Here is a 20981-nt window from a genome sequence, read left to right on the forward strand (position 1 = left end):
TACTCATACAGCTGCAAAAGCACTTGATAAAATCTGTCTTTGTTCTACATCTTTCAAAATCTTACACAAGACTGACCTTTCCAACATTCTTTGAAGAGCATAAGATGATGCACCAAATTAATATGCTTCAGACTTGATCTGACCAACACAAACTAGGCTGAGATTCTCATCTTTATCTCCCTTGTGGTAGGCATAAAATTTATAATCAAGAGCCTATTAATTCTAGGAATCCTATAAGACTATATTAATTACAACCTACAATAATTTTTCTTGAATTGCTTTTATAAAATACTTCCTTGATCTCATATTTGTATATTCTCTTCTTCGTAGTTAGATAGGATTTTGTTTTTAGATATGGTTTAAATTTTTAACTTATTAGATTTCATTTTCAGTTAACATGGTGGTTCATGTCTCTGTAATCCCAGCACTTGAAAGGCTGAGGAAGTGAGATCACTGTAACTTCAAGACCAACCCAGGCGCTGTTATGTGTATGTGTGTGTGTATGTATATGTATGTATGTGTATATGTACATACATACATATATATATGGTATATATATACATATATATGTATATATATGGTTCAGTCTGTGGTACAATGTGAAAACAGTTTCAAAACACACAGCAGCAACAACAAAACAAATCTTAATCCAAAACAAATCCTACTCCCAAACCAAACAAATTTTACCTGAAGGTTTTTACTTATATTCTGAGACATGATTTTGCTTCCTAAGCTGGCCTTGAACTTTTAAAACAATTCTCCTGCCTCATCTCTGGAGTGCTGAGATTACAGATGTGTACTATAATGCTAGGTGTTAAAAGTAAAGCTTTAAAGATCAGAATTCTAGTAACTTCTTTATCAGCTCCTTTTTTATTTTTATTTTTTTAATGGGTCTCACCCAGTAGCCTAGGCTGGCCAGGAACTTAGTATGTAGTTCTCAAACCCGTGGTGATTCTCCTGTCTCAATATTCTTAGTGCTGAGAATACAGGAATGAGTTGCCAGACTTGGCTCTCAGTTACTTTTGAAGGTTTTTTTTTTTAATTAAAATTTATTTATTTATTTATTTATTTATTTATTTATTTATTTATTTATTTATTTATTTATTTATTTATTTATTTTGTATACAGTGTGCCTGTGTGTCAGAAGAGGGCACCAGATCTCACTATTGATGGTTGTAAGTCACCATGTGGTTGCTGGGAATTGAACTCAGGACCTCTGGAAGAGCAGCCAGTGCTCTTAACCTCTGAGCCATCTCTCCAGTCCTCAGTTACTTTTACGAAGTCCTAGGGGCTGAAGAGAGGGTTCAGTGGTTAAAAGCACTGGCTTATCTTTCAGAGGACTTGGATTTGATTCCCAGCACCCATATGGAGGCTCATAAGCATCTGTGGCTGTAGTTCCAGAGGATCCAACGCCCTCTCCTGGCCCCTGTGGGCACTGTACACATGTATTACACATATATATACATGAAGACAAAGTACCTATACACACCAAATAATAAAAATAAAATGTAAAAAGGCTCATCATTTTCAAAGGAATGAAATCTTCTAGCTTGTGATCCTCAGGTACACAATCATCCATCCAGTTTTAACACCAATTACATTTAGCTGCTTGTGTTTCATTTCTTTAAGAATACCATGAAAGACACCAATCAAATGCTTTCCAGAAATTAAAATACTAAAAATCACCTGGCTGACAAATCAGTTTAATCAATTACTCTATTTGGGAAAGGCCTTAGTGGCTCATCTAAGTTTGTTAGTTTCTTGTATTTTTTAATTATTACTAAAACTTCAGACCTGGCAAATAAGATAGCTGAACTTAAAGCGGTCTTTCCTGAACTGTGCATAATTCCACAAATGTTCCTCAGACTTCAAGCAGGAAAAGGAGAACCTCCCCTCTGACACCCTAGCTCTCTGTGGAGTTGGGCAGCTGTCTCAACCGACAGAGTGACAGTGGTGACATAATGTCAGGTTAGGCTTGTGTACGGGTGTTTGGCCTGCAAGGGTGTCTGCACACCACATGCATGCCTGCAAGGGTGTCTGCACACCACATGCATGCCTGGTGTCTGCGGAAGCCGGAAGAGGGTTTCGGATACTCTGGACTGGAGTTAACAGCTGAATGTTGGTGCTTAGAACCAAACCTGAGTCCTTTGGAAGAACAGCCAGTGCTCTTAAGTGTTGAACCATCTCTCCAGTCCCTATGCTTTATTATTGAATTTAACAGTTCTTTATGTACCTTGAAGACTTTTTTTTAAAAAGATTTATTTTATTTATTTTTAAGATTTATTCATTACATATACTGTCTGCATATATTCCTGAACGACAGAAGAGGGCACCAGATCTCATTACAGATGGTTGTGAGCCACCATGTGGTTGCTGGGAATCGAACTCAGGACCTCTGGATGAGCTGTCAGTGCTCTTAACCTCTGAGCCATCTCTCCAGCCGCTTTGAAGACTTTCTATCAGATATATTTTCAAACATTTTCTCCAAGACTGTAATTTTTCTTCATTTTCTTTGTTCATCTATCTTCTTCTGCCATACTGAACAGAGGGTCTCACATAGGCTAGGTAGTGTCCTACTAATGAGTGATGTATGCCCAGACATATTTTCATTTTCATAATAGTGTCTCTGGAGGAAAACTAATTTTTTAAAAAGATTTTTATTTATTTATTTATTTATTTATTTATTAATTATTTATTTATTATGTATACAGTGTCCTGCTTGCATGTATCCCTTCAGGCCAGAAGAGGGCGCCAGATCCCATTACAGATGGTTGTGAGCCACCATGTGGTTGCTGGGAATTGAACCCAGGACCTCTGGAAGAGCAGCCAGTGCTCTTAACCTCTGAGCCATCTCTCCAGCCCGAGGAAAATTAATTTTAAGTTTTGATGTACTTCAAGCCATTTCTTTCTTTCCTTTACCTTTGTGTTCTAAGAAATCACTGCTTATCTTTATACTATAAGGGTTTTCTCTGTTGTTACTTGAAATATTAGATTTTGTCTTTAACCTACTTCAAATAAATGTTTGTTTTGTGCCATCTAACAGATAATGGCTTAGTTTTTCTATATGACTGTCTCCCGGTTATAGCAACATTTGTTGAAGAACTGTCTTCATGAATTGCATCAACACCTTGGTTTAAAAAAAAAAAAATCATCAGTTCGAGGCCAGCCTGGTCTACAGAGCGAGATCCAGGAAAGGCGCAAAGCTACAGAGAGAAACCCTGTCTCGAAAAACCAAAAAAAAAAAAAAAAAAAAAAAAAAAAAAAAAAAAAAAAAAAAAAAAAAAATGTATATTGGATCTATATCTAAGCTTCCTATTCCACAATGATTTATATATATACTTATACAAATACCACACTGTCTTGATTACTATAGTCTTATAGTAATATTTGAAATCTCCCACTAAAGTCCAATTTTGTTATTTTCCCCCCAAATTGTCTATGTCTTCTTCCCCCCAAATCATCTGTTTTCTCACTTCCATCTTTTAAAATTCCTTCCTGAAACAGGGAATCAGGTAGGTCAGGCTGGCTTTGAACTCATTATATAACCACAGAAGACCTTGACCTACTGACCCCGACTTCACCTCTGAAGGTCTGTGATTCTTTTTTTTTTTTTTTTGGTTTTTCGAGACAGGATTTCTCGTAGCTTTGTGCCTTTCCTGGAACTCACTCTGTAGCCCAGGCTGGCCTCGAACTCACAGAGATCTGCCTGCCTCTGCCTCCCAGTGCTGGGATTAAAGGTGCGCCACCACCGCCCGACACAATCTAGTTTTTTTTTTTTTAAAGATTTACTTATTTATTATGTATACAGTATTCTGCTTGCATGTTTGCCTGCAAGCCAGAAGAGGGCACCAGATCTCATTAAAGATGGTTGTGAGCCACCATGTGGTTGCTGGGAATTGAACTCAGGACCTCTGGAAAAAAAGCAGCCAGTGCTCTTAACCTCTGAGCCCATCTCTCCAGCCCCAACCCAATCTGTTTTAACAGGGCCAAATATGCTGCTCTGTTGAAACTAAATTGAGGTACTCAAGTGTGGAAGCTGGGAGATAGATAATTCAGGTATGCAAATGGGAGCTTGAATAGGAAGATGACCTAAATAAGTGACAAGAAGTTATAAGGCTCTGGATATTTAAAAATAGACACACTGAGTGCTGGGTGTGGTGGTGCACACCCTGGTCTACAGAGTGAGTTCCAGCACAGCCAGGACTATACGAGAAACCCTGTCTCATAACACAGTATCAAAAGTCAGATACAATGTTGGTAACAGATTGGTTTGTGGTGGGAAAAAAAGGAAAGGACTCAAGGATCACTGTATAATGTCTGAGATAAGCAGATGCCAAGAACAGTGCTGAAGAACAGGCTAGAGAGATCGGCAGCTGAGTTTTAGATCTAGTAAACTCAAGATCTCATTTGACAACCAAGTGGACATGTTGAGCAGACAGTTGATATAAGAGTCTTAAGTACAAATGAAATGAAATAGCTGGAGGGGTACAGAACTGATTTTAAATTGATTTTTTTCACACTGTAAAACTGAATACATATATACAACACTTAAACAAATCCAAATATGGGCCATGTGTGTTGTATTGCATGCCTTTAATCCCCATTCTAATGAAGCAGAGAGGCAGGAGGAATTTGTAAGTTTGAGCCTATCTGGTCTACACAGTGAATTCCAAGCCAGCCAGGACCACATAGTAAAACCCTATTTCAAAAAAGCAAAAACAAAACCCCAAATACCCAAATATGATATATACTTTAGTGGGTTGATGACAGAACAGGGGGAATAGTTACTTATACAAACTGGTATTGTTTGAATTACTTATATAAATTTATGCAACTCAGTTTGTTAAAAAATTATCTTAGCATCTCCTTTTCTGAACTATGCAATATAACAACAGACAAACTAATATTGAACCAGATAGCATGCTGTTGCTGTTTTGGGCAAGTTCTCACATATTACAAGCTGGTTTGGACTCTGAACTTCCTGCCTCCAGCTCCCAAGTGCTAGGGGTTACAGGCAATGTATGTCACTACAATCAGCAAAATTGTATAATAGTTTTAAACTTCCTTTTTTTATTTTTGGTTTTTTGAGACAAGGTTTCACTGTGTAGTCCTGGCACTTACTCTGTAACCCAGGCTGGCCTTGAACTCACAGAGATCTGCCTGCCTTTGCCTCCCAATTGCTGGGATTAAAGGCATGCGCCACCACTGCCTGGTAGTTTTAAACTTCTTTTGCTGAAGACAACTCAAATGAATTCTAACAAACTATATAATTCCTTGTGAATTTTAAATTAACATTTAAAGGCTAAAATAAATAAAAAGGGTACAATTTCCAATGTGCTACATTATCAACACTTAAACATTTTGATATTCAGTGGTAATGATTTTTAGGTAGAACATTGCTTTGACTGGCCTGGAACATGCTGTGTAGACTAGACAATCTTCCTGCCTGTCTCCCAAGTGTCAGGGTCATAGGCACATGCCACCCACCATGCCTGGCTACAGTTTTTTTTAGAAAGCATCTTGTTTTTTGTTTTTTGAGACAGGGTTTCTCTGTGTAGCTTTTGGAGCCTTTCCTGGAAGTCACTCTGTAGACCAGGCTGGCCTCGAACTCACAGTGATTCACCTGGCTCTGGGAGTGCTGGGATTAAAGGCGAGCCCCACCACCGCCCAGCAGAAAGCATCTTGTTTAATGAAAAAGTCTTTTTGTTTCTTAATCTCCCCTAGGAAACTAATACATTTTTCTCTTGGTGAGAGTGGTAACCTCTCCTTTCATGGATCTGTTTTTCCCAGTGCACCCCACCCTGGTATGTTTTGACCTTGAATTTCTATCAGACTTCTTTTCTAATGTCTGGTGATTGAGAGACAATTTGTCTTATTCAGACTAAATGGGAGACTAGTAAATTGTCTGATTCATTGTTTGTCAATTGTACAGTGACACTCTTTCCTCCTGGTCTGGTAAGATTCCCTAGAGAAGGCTGGACTTGTAGGAAAAATCAGGTTTGGCTACTAATATCTGGGAATCAAAAAGAGAACAGGCAGAACACTTGTTCTAGGGATTGGCCCTAGGTCTAATTCTTAATACTGTCCCCTCCCCCGCAAAACTGTGTGCACTGGGCAGCACAGCTGACCATCATCTGGTAAGTACCCAGCCACCCAGTCCCACTGTTTTGGAAAGATGTCCAAGTCCTAGACACAGCAGAATTCCCCAGGCAGAGATGGGCATTTCCGAAAGTCTTTCTGCCAGTCGCTCAGTGGCACTGGCTAGGAGAGGGATTCACAAAATAGCTTTCCCAGTGCAGGAACTGACAATTTCTGAAACCAATCTCTGTATACTTTTGAAAGTTCTGTGATGTAACATGATGCTTTTCATTGGCAATTAATGATTTAGTCTTTTTTGCTTTCTACTAAAGCCCATCATCAGTTCTCCACTTGCTTTCCAACTTTTAAAAATGTGACTACTGTCTTCTTTCTCTGTCTGCCTTCTTAGTTTAGACTTCATGAAAATATTTCCTTATTGTAGTTTTAATGGGGTTGAAGAGACAGAAAAAAAAAATCTGTCACTTTAACCCAAAACCTACCTAGTAATTTTAATAAGAGTTTTTTAATCTGTCAAAGACTTTAGAAACTAGAATATACTGGTACATTTGAGCAGATGCAAATTACCATCTCAATTGGAAGGAAAAAAAAGAAATGGAAAAATGCACTGTGTTTTTTTTTTTTCATTAATTTTAAACTGGTAATAAAAAGTAAACTCTGGCCAAGTGGTGGTGACAAACACCTTTAATCCCAGCACTCGGGAGGCAGAGGCAGAGGGAGGTGGATGGATCTGTGTGAGTTCGAGGACAGCTTGGTCTACAAAGTGAGTTCCAGGACAGGGTCCAAAGCTACACAGAGAAACCCTGTCTCGAAAAACCAGAAAAAAAAAAATTTTTTTTTAAATACACTCTTTTAGATTTGAATAGATTAAACTTCTTGCTTTGTTGAAAGACTGAGCTTGTTCTGTTAGTAGAGAAGTTAAGGATGTTACTGAATATCAGACCGAGTCTTGGGAACTGTAAGAATGCCCTAGTTAAATGCTTTCTTTTGTAAGGGTTGTCTCTTCACAGTAGTAGAACAGTGACTAAGACACTATGAGTAATAAAGAATTTTGGTTAGACACAGGCTTGTTGTTAAGTTACTGCCTAGTTTTGAAGGAGGGAAGGTGAAAAAGTTGAGGAATCAGATATGGTTTGGAGACCTGTCTTCATACTTATTTCCTGTAACTGATCTTGAGGGAAGAGTTGTAGGTGTTAAGACATATTCACTTTTACTCTTTTGTTCCAATTTTATGATGTAAAGGTTGCATAAGTGGTTATGGGAAAACTAGTCTGAAACCTTTTTTCCCCCTGAAATCTTAAGTTAAAATAACTTTGCTAAATATGAGACCTAACAGGTTACTTATACAAATTATGCTAGTTCCAGGACAGCTAGGGATGTTACACAGAGAAACCCTGTCTATAACCCCACCCTTCCAACAAAAAGCCCATACCTGTAAAAGGAAAATTAAAATATCTACTTTATAATATTTTAAAGATTAAATGACATACTAATACATGCCCACAGAATCAATTTGCATACTAGTTAAGACATACTTTTAAACTATTCATCTATTCATAGAGCTTTCAAATTTATATTTTATTGTTTTCAGCTAAGTGTTTTTTTTGAGACAGTCTCTTTAGTTAGTTCTGGAACTCAAAGAGATCCTCCTGCCTCTGCCTCTCCAATGCTGGGATTAAAGGCAAGTATCACCAAGCCTGGCCTCAGCTAATTACTTTTAAAATGTTATTTTTCTCTTTTTTGTTTTGTGCTAGGGATTGACCCTAGGGTTGGTGCTTAAGTGCTCTACTACTAAACTACATCTGCAGCCCTAACTTTTACCTTCCAACTGTTTGATTCCACTTAAAGAGTTTTATGCAAAAATTCTTTTTGAGCCAGTTCTCTCTCTCTCTCTTTTTTTTTTTTTTTTTTTTTATTGAAACAGGGTTTCTCTGTGTTGCCCTGGCTGTCCTGAAACTCACTCTGTAGACCAGGTTGACCTTGAACTCACAGAGATTGTCTGCCTCTGCCTCTTGAGGGCTGGGATTAAAAGAGTATACCAATACATCTGGCCTCAGTTAATTTTAACCTATATAAATCTTACAACATGTATCTTTTGAGTTATAAAGCAAAATTCAGTAGACATATATGTTTCAACTTGAAGTCCTCAACTAGGATCAGAATATAGATATTCATTTAAAACTTTAATAACTATTTTGCAGCAGAAAATACAGGCATGCAAGAGAAAATTATTTGAAAGCACAGATAATAGTCACATATTTTCCATTAACTGTAATGGCTTTTTTTTTTTTTTTTTTTTTTTGGAAAAGGGTCCTGCTTTTCTGTACGTCTACTGTTCACATAAATCACTGAGTGCTAATCATCATTTGCAACTGTAAAGTTCTCATCAAATACTACACTCATTGTATACTTTAAAGGCTGAACTAGAGAAATATTATTATTATTAATTTTTTTTTCAAGACAAGTTTTCTCTGTGTACTTTTGGTGCCTGTCCTGGATCTCGCTCTGTAGACCAGGCTGGCCTCAAACTCACAGAGATCCGCCTGGCTCTGCCTCCCTAGTGCTGGGATTAAAGGTGTGTGCCACCATCGCCTGGCGAGAAATATTATTTTTTTAATAAGCTAGTACTAGTTATTAGTTAGTATCCTTGTACAGAAACTTAAAATGTATCCCACAAGAGGTATTATTAGGGCCTTTAAAGTATCCTTAAGTGGTTTTCAAAAAGTCATGTATGGAGATTTAACAGAACTGAACTTACTCCATGCCCTGTGCAGTCTGCCGAGCAATATCTATAAGTTTGATCATCTCAAATTTGGTCTCAATGATGTGGAGATGGTGATACAGGCTGGAGCCCTCACACCACTGGGTAACAATAGCCAGTTGTGGCTTTGTTGAATAGCCCATGAAAAGTAGGATATTCACATGTCGTGTTTTCCTGTGAAAAAGAAATGTGACAATGAGTAACAATTCTTTAAAGAGAGCCAAATCAGTCTACAAATACTATGCTCTCTGTAAAAAGTACTAGAAACAACATAAGGTTAACCCGTAGTTATCTAATCGAACCTACAACTCTATTCAGAAATATATTATTTAAATATATTGAGTAAGGAAGTAGAGGTTGCTTTTGTTTAAGTGGTTCTAAACATATTAGGAAGTCTTCCTATGTGAAAGCAAAACTATTTTCCTCTAACCTCAACAACTAGCTTCCTTGTTCTGCTCTCTGCAATGTAAGAGGACCTATGTACCCTCTTGAATACAATAGCCTTCTCTGCATTGAAATCTTAGTTTTGTTGAGCATTTCTCTCACACAAAATTATAACTCCAGAATCTTCCCTATAGAAGTCTTATCCCAGGACTAATACAATTTTAAATGTGTTTTGACACATTTAGAATTTTTAGAGTATTATTTTCCTAAATGGAACTATCATTATACACGATCAGACACTTTCTGTTTCCATTAATTCAGTCTAGAAATATGTCTTCTATAAACAGTACTAAATGATACTGCACATCAGGAAAATATTATCAACACAAACTGTACATAGACACATTGTTTCTCTACTTGAAGTGAATTCACTGGAAAGCAGTAATTTACAAGCTCACCTGAGGACTCCTACTTCATTTTTGAAGGCCTGTAACTGTTGAGGTGTGGGTGCTGTCACATTCAACATTTTCACTGCCACATCGCCTGAAAGAAAATTGTTATTCCACAATTTCAAATTATAAAATATGAAATACTATTGGGTGTTTTTGCTAATTGTCACAGTTTTATTTAACTACCTAATAATAAACTGTACTTTCCTTCTTCTTCCTGTTTTTTTTTAAAAGGTTTTTTGAGACAGAGTTTCTCTGTTTAACAGCTCTGGTCATCCTGGAACTTCTTCTGTAGATCAGGCTGACCTTGAACTCACCAAGATCAGCCTGCCTCTGAAAAGGCATGTGCCACTACTACCCCACACAAAGCAACTAACAGTGATATTCTTATACTACTATTTCAAAATATAAGCTAAAATAGAGTCAACATTTTTTTCTACTGGGAATTTCGTTTAGCCTATTAAGTACCCAGAGAATTTTTGTAATTATTTGACTATGTTAAATGAGGTGTTATTTACTAAATGAATGCTGAAACTATGGACAACAGGTCCAATGGAGCTTAGCTTAAAATAAAAACTTGCAAATTTTTTCTCCAAAACTTATGACTTATTACAATGTTGACTGGAAAATTATTAAAAATTATAATCATACTTTAACTTTTTTGGGGGGGGTTATTTCGACACAGGGTTTCTCTGTGTAGCCTTGCCTGTTCTGGAACTCTCTCTGTAGGCTGGCCTCAAACTCACAGAGATCCACCTGCCTCTGCCTCCTGCTGGGATTAAACGCGTGCGCCACCATGACCGGGCTTAAAATGAACTCTTTTTTTTTTTTTTTTTTTTTTTTTTTGAGACAGGGTTTCTCTGTGTAGCTTTGCGCCTTTCCTGGAACTCGCTTTGGAGACCAGGCTGGCCTCGAACTCACAGAGATCCGCCTGGCTCTGCCTCCCGAGTGCTGGGATTAAAGGCGTGCGCCACCACCGCCCGGCCTTAAAATGAACTCTTACACACCGCTAGTAGATATATACTGGTACAATCAATTGACAGCATTGATCGGATATCTATAAAACTGTAAGCATGCATATGGTGTAGTTCTATAATTCTCTCCTAGGCATATAGCCAGTAAAAAAAAAGCACACATATGTTCTTCAAAAGGCATATACTAAAAATATACACTGTAGCATCATTCAGAATAGCACCAAACTGGAAACTATCCAAATGCTTATTATACAGCAGATGGGAGAAATCACGTTACAGTTACATAGTGGAATACTACTCAGAGATGAATGACAACATAGATGGACCTTACAATATTGAAAAAAAGGAGCCATACACAAAAAGATTACACATTATATCCTACTTAAGTCAAGATGTTAGTTATCTTTGCAAGGAGAGTGAATGAAGAGGGCACGTGGGGACTGTCTAGAAGGCTGTAAGTGTTATGCTTATTAATCACAAATGTATTTACTTGGTGAATTTCAATTATCTGAACACTTATAAATAATATAGGTATACATATACATAAAACCACTATCTATCTTTTTCTTAACTATCAAAGTAATATAGTATTCATTCTATCAGCTATATCACTTAATACTGCTTACTACTTAAATGTTTCAGGAAAGCATAAATAAAAAATTCCTCATAATTATGGCACTCAGAAACAACCCTTGTCATGTATGTATGTATGTGTGTGTATATATATATATATATATATATATATATATGTATATATCCTAAGTTTATCTGTGTATGCAGTATAAATACTTAATGAATGCATATGAAATGATAAACTTATGAGAGAATTCACATAGCATTTTTATGTTAATATTTTTATATAGATCTTTTTTTAAAATAAAATATTCAAGTTTTTATGATTTTCCTCATGTATTACTCTACAAGTTAAATATAATAAAGTAAACGGTCTTCAGGTTTAAAGCAAGGAAGAATACCATTAAGTCTTTCTACAGAAAAGCCTGTTCCTTAAGCATAGCCATTCTTAATGTTTATTGTAAAAACCATCAAGACTTTCATAAGAATTTAAAATCTCAGTATTATAATGAAGAAAACCCCATCCTGTCATGTGCAGGATACATCAACATTTACTACTCATTTTCCATGTTCCATGAAAAGCACTGGGCTGTATCGGAAGATCCTCACACCCATTCTCCAGAGTGTCATAATTTAAAGGTATTTCTCTACTCAAGGAAATCTATGGTAAAGCTACAACAGTTATATACCAAAGCAGTATCTAGTTATATGCTTTACATAATCCCATGAGAAAAATAATTCAACTGATCCTAATCCCTGGTACTTCAAAGTACCCACACAAAATGTCCATGTAAACAGCAGTTCAGTACACCTTTTAAATAACATGACTCTACATGGCTTGACTAGACTTAAGGAAAATAAAATCCATCATTGCCACAGCTAAAAGGCATGTTAGGATTCACAAGAAGCTGTTTCTCTTATTATTCATAGAAGAACAGGCTACTTAACCTTATGAGATAATTTACATAGCATTTTTATACTGTTAATATTTTTATATAAGTCTTTTAAAAAAAAGATTTATTTATTATGTATACAGTGTTGTGCCTGCATGTATGTCTTTACTACAGGCCAGAAGAGAGCACTGGGACATATTACAGATGGTTGGGAGCCACCATGTAGTTGCTGGGAATTAAACTCAGGACCTCTGCAAAAGCAGCCAGTGCTCTTAACCTCTGAGCCATCTCTCCAGCCCTTCTATAGATCTTTAACATGAAAGTATTACATATGCTGCTCCAAACAACTTAATATATAAGACACCTTTCCATATCACTGTAGCTCTATTATGTAATTTTGACTCTTATATAAATATATATGTATCGATATGTTAATCAAACCTTCTACTAGTGAGTGTTCAAGTCTACTTTAATTTTCCATCATTATCATACCTCTGTGGAGTATACGTTCCCAAGTATAAACCTGTTCATTGCTGTCCAATTACTTGGTTAGGCTCAATGTACAGTCTTCTAATTTTCTTATTTCCACATTAGCAAGAGGGAAATAAGCAGGATTATAATTGTAATCTACATGTAATCAATTAAAATTTTTTTTTTTGTTCATTTGGAAGGAGAGTTGTAGTTTCTATCTTTTGAATTTGTAATCTTAGAAAACTAGTGAGGATGAACATGTTTTGTCATTTTGTCCCCCCCCTCTCCAGGACCAAACCCAGAGCCTTAAAACTGAGTTAAATCCCCAACTCCGAGGCTGAACATTTTTTATGCTTACTTGTGACTTATAATATCCATAAAATTATCCAAAGGAATACTTCTAAAAGGAAAACAAACTTCCTTTTGGACTAGATAGCTTAATGACCTTCATCTTTACAAGTCTCTACTGTAAAGTACTGACAGCAACCTTGGCTACTGTGAAGCCAGTTTTTATGTTCCATTATTTTTGTTAGAAACCTTTGGAGGACTCCTGCATTTGATCGAACAGTTTAATGATGCAAACAGTGATTATTTTGACTTTGTATTTGTTTTTGAGACAGTCTCTTGTAGTACTCAAGTTGGTCTTGAACTTTCTCCATAGCTAAGGATGACCTTGAACTCCTAATGCTCATGCTTCTACATCCTAAGTGCTAGGATATAGGTGTGTCATAATGCCTGCCTGTCATCCCTCTACCCCACAGACAGGTTTCTCTATGTAGTCCTGCTGTCCTAGAACTAGCTCTGTAGACCAGGCTGGCTTGTGCCACCACACCCAGCTTTGGCTTCAATTTTTAAAACAGAAGTTTTTAAATGTATCTTACTTGTGCCAATGGAACCATATTACATACATACCATGCCACTTTCCCTTGTAGACAGTTCCAAATGATCCAGATCCAATTCTTTGTCCCACTGTAATCTGTCCATCAGGAATCTCCCAATCATCACTTGAATCTCGTCTACCAAGTGTTTTCTCAAAAAATACAGTGCAAAAGTCAAGTCAAGGCAAACAAAAGAGAAAAACCTTATTTCATGCTAAATATATTGCTGCCTGACAGGAAGTTAGGAAGAGAGCAAGGTCTTTCTAAGAAAAGAAGAAAGAAAACAATAGAACGCCACCATGTTGAGGAAGCAATAGTTACAATCATGACTCAAAATACAAAACTAATTTAAGATGAGTCAATATTAGAATGGAAAATTACTTAAAAACAGAAATAACTGGGGATGGAAAGATATTTCACAAATTAGGAACAGTGGCTATTCTTCTAGAGGACCTGGGTTCAAGTCCCAGCACCCACATGGCAGCTCACAATCATCCATAACTCTAGTCCTAGGGGATCCATTGCACTCTTCTGGCTTCCTTCAGCACTGGGCATGTACATGTTGTCCTTATACATTCAGTCAAACACCCATATACAGAAAATAGTAAAATACTAATTAAAAAATTTAAAAATAAAAATAATTTATTATGTGTAGAAACTGTTATTATTAAATAGATAGTTATTATTAAAATCAAAATAAAATGGCTTTTTAACTATTTGGAGGACTACAGAGGCTAGATAACAACTATATATTTGTGGCTAGTTTTGGCTTCAAATCCCTAAAAATTTAACTTAATATGTTATGGTAACTGTTGGTACTAGATTTCCTTACATATTTTAACTGATTTGGTCATCAAAAAAGAAAAAAAAAATCAACATACCAATTGCTTTGGTAAGGTAAAAAGTAGCAGAAAGTTAATTTTTAAATATGGACGAATACTATAAATTTGGTAGATACTGAATTCTGAACCGGCTTTTAGAACACATATGCTTACTCATGCTTTCTGAATACTTGTTTATGCCCAGTCTCCTTATTTGAGAAACAGAACATAATTTTCCTTTCAAAATGACCTCTTAAAAATTTGATTAGACCAGACAGTAGTGGCACACGCCTTCAATCCCAGCACTCGGGAGGCAGAGGCAGGCGGATCTCTGTGAATTCGAGGCCAGCCTGGACTACAGAGTGAGTTCCAGGAAAGGCACAAAGCTACACAGAGAAACTCTGTCTCAAAAAACAAAACAAAAAATTGATTAGAAATGGAAGCAAAAAATCAGTTTTGTGTGAATATACTTTACACAAAAGAACCATCAACTCAAACGTATTTGACAAGAACTTTGTATCACACAGTCCTCTTATATCTAAATGGTAAAATTATATTTGGCAGGCCGGGCGGTGGTGGTGGTGCACACCTTTAATCCCAGCACTCAGGAGGCAGAGCCAGGAAGATCTCTGTGAGTTCGAGGCCAGCCTGGGCTACAAAGTGAGTTCTAGGAAAGGTGCAAAGCTGCACAGAGAAACCCTGTCTCAAAAAACAAAACAAAAAAAACAAAGAAAAAAATTATATTTGGTTATGATTATAAGAAAAACATATCACATAGCCTTACCATTCGATTTCTGTCTTCTGAGGATGATGATGATTTCCTTTCCCGCTGAGGTCCAGGAGATTTTTGTAAGGCTTTCACGTTAGTGAGTGAGCCAGGTAATGAGGCAGGTGGGGTGGCGGACAAACCTGTAGTTGACCCTAAATTAGAGGAAGGGGAAATTATCCTCATTAAGGAGGAGGAAGCATTAAGGAGGAGCAAGCATGTTCACTTAACAAGGCCACAAAGTGGGGAGATCTAGACTTTAAAATGCAGTGCATGTCTAAATATTAGCCTTTTACAAAGGGTAGGCCAAAAGAGGCATTATTTGCGATTAGTACTGAATTTCTTTTGGTTTTCTGGCCAATTTAATGACTGTTAAGATTGATACTAATAAACAAGTCTAGAAAAACACAATCTTTACACCAAGGCACACTTTCTAAAATTTACTACCAAGTTCCTCTTCCTTTGATAAAAAATTAAAATATCACAAACAATGCACAGGCATTGTACCACACACCTTTAATCCTAGCACTTGGGAGGCAGAGAGGGGAGGTGGATCTCTGTGAGATAAAGGTCAGCCTGGTCTACAGAGCAAGTTCCAGGACAGCCAGAGCCACATAATACATAGACCCTATCTCAAAAAACAAAGAAAAAACTAACAAAATAAAACCAAAACCCCAATAACAGAATCACTGCAGAACTCTAAAAAACAAACTATTTTGTATTATTTCAATAGCCTCAATATTTAAAAAAAACATGTAAACATCAAAACTGAAACATTTTAATGGCCTTACTGTTAAAATATTTCTTTCATATTAGCCCTAAATTTATATATGATCTCAAACTGTAGCTCTATTGTTTAAGAGATGGTGGGCAGTATCAGTGGTCCCTGGAATTTTTTCTATTAAATATAGATTGTTACCTTTATTGCAAAGTAATATAAGCAAAGCTAAGTAGGCTTTCTTTCTTTTTTAATTAGTATTTTATTGGGTTTTTTTGGTTTGTTTTATTTTGTTTTGTTTGTTTATAGGTGCTTTGACTGTCTGTGTACCATTTGTCTGCTTGGTGCTTGTGGAGGACAAAAGACAGCATTAGATCCCTTTTGGTTGGGAGCTGCTATGTGGGTGCTGGAAATTGAACCTGAGTCCTCTGGAAGAACAGCCAGTGCCCTTAACCTCTGAACCATCTCTCCAGGACCTGGTTTTCTTTCTTTTTCTTTTATTATTTATTTATGTTTATTTTATGGGAAACGGTGTTTTACCTGCATGTGTATCTACGTGAAGGTGTTGGAACTCCTGGAGCTGGAGCTAAAGACAGTGGTGAGCTGCCATTGTGGGTGCTGGGAACTGAACCCTGGTCCCCTGGAAGAGCAGCTAGTGTTCTTAACTGCTGACCCATCATCTCTCCAGCCCTGCTAAATAGGCTTTCAAGACTTTCTGAAAAACTTAATATTATTAAAATGAGCAAATAAGTGCTATGGAATCCCAGTTGTATTTCAAATATACAGCAATATTTTATAAGGCAAGTGAGCTGTGTAAGTAGGCTCAGTCAGCAGAAGCACATATGGTACATGGGACAGAGGAGTTTAGAGCAATGACTCCACAAAGTAAATGTATGGTGAACAGGCCTGAGATTTCCAGGTAGAACTTCCATACACAGCAGCAAAAATCTCCAAGAAATTATAAAATATACTACTCTCAAGGGTAAAAAAAGAGTCATGTTCTTTCAAACAGCAAGGATGCCAATGACAGTATTTAAATGCTAAATCTGGACAGACATTTTATAGTCATTATATAATATTATAGCACCATATGAAAGTTCTATGCTTGCATATGCAATTTTCTAAAAGAAAATGGTATTTGGAATTTCTTTTACCTATAGCACAATACATTTTATACAAACCACTGATAACTTCCAACATTATACAGCACTAACAATTTGCCTCATGCACAATTCTAATTTATTGTATTACTTAGTTTAACTACATCACTGAGTACTGAATGACTTTCACTACACTGTGGAACAGCTAAGCTGATGGAAAATTCTAAAACATCATAATTATATTAATTATAGGTCACTAAGGATATCAAGACAGTAAATATAATTGTAAAAAATATTTAAAATAAGATACCCAAATTTTATCTTAAAATTTAAAAGTTAATTTAACAATAAATAAATATGACAGGCAAAATAGGAGACTACAATTATATTACTAACTTCCCTCACATGAGGGCGTTTTAACATATATAGATTCAATTTTTCTGAATCCATGTTTATGGATTAATCAATATACATATATTGCATATAAGGGAAAAATAAAGAACAAAAAATTACTTCTATGACAAAATCTCAAAAAACTGTCCAAAGTCTCATAAAAATCTCTTTGGCCTCAAACCTTCAGTGACTCTCCTCCTGCCTCTGCTTCTCCAGTGCTAAGGTTATAGATATGAGCCAATGTGCCCAGCATAAAAACCTTAATCAAAGTCATCATCTAATGAACTAAAGTAAAAGGAATCCTGCCCATGTCCCCCAGAATTTAAGAAGTTATCAAGACCAAACAGAAATAAGACAACAATAAACAAGATGGAAATCCCAACTCAGAATTTTCTTGCTTTTAAAACTTTATAATGGACAGCATACAGAAAGCTTGCAGTAGTGAGGATGTGTGAAAAGCACATTCAGAGCATTCCAGCCAGGCCAAGCAGAAATTTAGTACTTAAAACTCTCACACTTACAAACACACGCTGTGAGGGTGAGGCACAAACAGAATCTGTAGTTTATATTTAGTTTGCTTGGGTAAAAACAAGAAAGAAGAGCCCAACTACCTCTGAACACTGGGCCAGGCTCAAAATCAAACACTATTTCACTGGGGACAGAATGTAGGAGGGGGCTGGGAGTCCGGGATTGGTATTTCCGAAGACAGCGCATCAGCTGGTTCAAGGGGGCTGTTAGAAGAGAAAGAGAGGGGCAGGCAAACACAGGAAGACAGACACACAGAAGAAATGAAAGAAGTCATGGGGAATAAATTAGATGAACTGAAGCCTGCTTTACAAAATAATTCTGGACGGTTTTTAAAAATCTGCTTATATTTTCATAAAAACCCCAATGAATTTTTTAAAAGTGACTTATAACAAAAATAAGAAATGCCACTTGATTTTAGGTATTAAGCAGGCTGTTTAATACTAAGTTAACTGTGATGCTAACATGATGGAACATTTAAATGCTGGATGTATTGGGTAAAATTATCAGCAGCCACAGCTATTAAGACATGAAAGTCAAACTGGCAGCAACATTAATTGGCAGGCTCATGGAAAAACAAACAACAAAAACTCTTGAATAACTATGTGATACAGTTCATACTAAGTACATATTCATGCTTGCTATTTGATACCCTCACAGAAGTCCAGAACCATAACAATATATGGCTTATACAGCCTTCACTTAGCATAAAATACTGAGTCTGGGTTTGGACCTATTTTGAAGATACAGAAGGTCACAGTGAAGAACCCAGCATGGTGTGCAGCTAATATGGTCTTCCTTGTAAGACAGAAGGCAGCTGAGAAGGTTAATATAGAAGACCTCTTGCAAGAAAACTTCAAGATAGTCTCAAACGCCATCTCTTAGAAAATATATGGGGCACATTATTATAGAGTTTTCTTGGGTTTTTTTGAGAGTCTTGCTATGTAGACTTAGGCTAGCCTCAAACTCATGTTCCTCCTGCCTCAGCTAGGATCATAGGCATATGCTATCACACTTGGCTCAAAAAACAGTTTCTTAAATAATATTATCTTTGCTGGAGGGGAGGCTAGATGGAAATTCTATAAGAAATCTTAATGTAATTTCTCATGTGTATATTTTATTTACTATACCAATAAGAGAATAACTGAATTTTTCCATTATGGGTCATTCCATGAAATAAATGTACATTTCAAATAGATCTAGAAAGTTGATGAGAAATGCTTGATGAAGTCTGACAAACTGAGGAGATGTGGCAGGCAACCCCAAAAAGTGATTTAGAATGATTTAATCTGATTCTAAGCGCCTCTAAGTATTTGGTGGAGGCCAAAAGAAATTTAGGACTCCAGATTTGAAGGCAGGAGAAATTAAAAAGTGGATAAAATAATTAAGGATCTCTCCTTGGTAGTGTATTTTAAAATAATGAATGGTACATTTAAGACTTTCTTTTATGTCTTCTCATTTTCTCTACGTGTTATGGCTAATTTTAAATTCTGCTAACAGTAAATGATAACTACTATAAAAAACAAAACAAAAACTGATTTGGTTTTCTCTACACATTTTTCTCTGTGTCTGTTTCATGAAAAAAAGCAACTATAAAGGAGACAAGCAGCAAAGCAATTGCATTTTTGCCTTTTTAAAAAAAACACACACAAAAAAAAACTAAAATCATTACTTACCTCCATCACTACGAAACCCCTGGTCTCTAATCAAATCCTACAAACAAATAGTAAAATATATTTATTCAAAGCACACAGTAAAAAGTAATAACAACAAATGAATTTTCCACTATGCATAAGCAGAAGGGTTAATTCAAAACACTACCTGTCTTATAATTATCTCATCAAACAAAGGCTATGAAGTTAGCTAGTGTACATGATAAATACTCAAGCCTGAAGCACTTGCCAACCTAGCCCTACGTGAAAGGATTATTAGTCCCGATCAAATGCTGAAATCCCTTTCAGGCCACTCAGTGGCTTCATCAATCCTTAAAGAAAATTCTACTGGCACATATTAAGAGCCATAAAAATGTTCATACCCTTTGATCCTGTAATTCCACTTCTGGGAATTTTTCCTAAGGAAATAATTCAGAAGAAAAAATGATATGCACAAAGATGTTTAGTGCAGCATTATCCAACACACCATAAATCAGAAATAATTATTTTCCTATGATAGGCATTTTGACATATTATGGTTATGGTGTATCAATTTAATGAGTAGTACGCAGTTACCAAAAACAATTATGAAACTTAAAACATGAAACATGTTTACATATAATAAAAAAATAAAAAATAAAAAGTACACTCAATACTATCAGAAAAATGTGTATGTACAACATTAAAAAGGAGGGGAGAGTTAAAACAGCTCAAATAAGGATTTTGTTTAAATTGGTCTCTATTATTTAAAATACAGCTCTTACAACAATGTTGGTAGCAGGGGAAATTCCATAAGTAATGAAATTTGGATTCTAATCCTAAGAACTTGGATTAGTTTACTCAAGTTTAACTTAAGTGTGAGAGACTGAATGGCCCCAAATGTCTCTAAAAAGGTCAGTTGCAAATAGGCACCACTTGCAAATAGGCTTACTGAGTAAAATGAAGAGTAAATTCTTTACTGGTCTATTTCTATCATGTTCAATGTACTATATAAAACCTTCAACACTGTCTACAAAATAATCAATAAATACTCACAATTTCAAACAATGACCTAGTTGTTGGGATCGTCTGGCTACTATTATATAAAAATCTTGGTGGTTTGACTACTTTTCAGTGGTTTTGAGAGCTTACAAACACACTGTGAGATGTAGACACATGGAAAATAAACAGCTTAAGAAGCAAGGAGAGGTAGACCAGTTGGCTGCTAATTTACTACCAATTACATGGTCGTGTTGACAAGGCTTTTAGTGATATCCAAACCAAAGACTTGTATATAAAGACATACTGAGACTAAGATGATTTGATAGTCTCCACATCCATGAGAACTGGCAAAAGAAATGACACTAGGAATTTGGCTTTGGTGAAGGAGCCAAAGAAATCTGAGTTGGGGTGGTGAGGAATAGACTGGCATGTAGAAAAGCAAAGGGCTTTCTAGACAGAAGGACCCACCGGTGAAAGGTTATTACTCTTTCCTGTTTACCTACACTAGCCCTGAAACTCCCTATAGCTATGGCCAAAGTTGGCTTT

The 20981-nt window shown here is 36.3% G+C and overlaps 1 protein-coding gene across 4 annotated transcripts in view; it reads right to left on the bottom strand.

The window, feature by feature from the left end:
- Window positions 1-20981, bottom strand: part of Braf (B-Raf proto-oncogene, serine/threonine kinase) — a 132629-nt gene that overhangs the window by 23671 nt on the left and 87977 nt on the right. For 2 of the 4 annotated variants that reach the window (XM_059257619.1, XM_059257620.1), the window contains exons 9-14: window positions 19838-19873; window positions 19479-19515; window positions 15085-15221; window positions 13514-13631; window positions 9700-9784; window positions 8855-9031 (exon numbers count right to left, since the gene is read on the bottom strand). In XM_059257619.1, the coding sequence (XP_059113602.1) occupies window positions 8855-9031; window positions 9700-9784; window positions 13514-13631; window positions 15085-15221; window positions 19479-19515; window positions 19838-19873 (590 nt within the window). The remainder of the gene's footprint in view (window positions 1-8854; window positions 9032-9699; window positions 9785-13513; window positions 13632-15084; window positions 15222-19478; window positions 19516-19837; window positions 19874-20981) is intronic. The other 2 variants (XM_059257621.1, XM_059257622.1) reach the window with 1 other exon arrangement.

This window comes from Peromyscus eremicus, chromosome 3, assembly GCF_949786415.1.
Source record: "Peromyscus eremicus chromosome 3, PerEre_H2_v1, whole genome shotgun sequence".
Lineage (NCBI taxonomy): Eukaryota > Metazoa > Chordata > Mammalia > Rodentia > Cricetidae > Peromyscus > Peromyscus eremicus.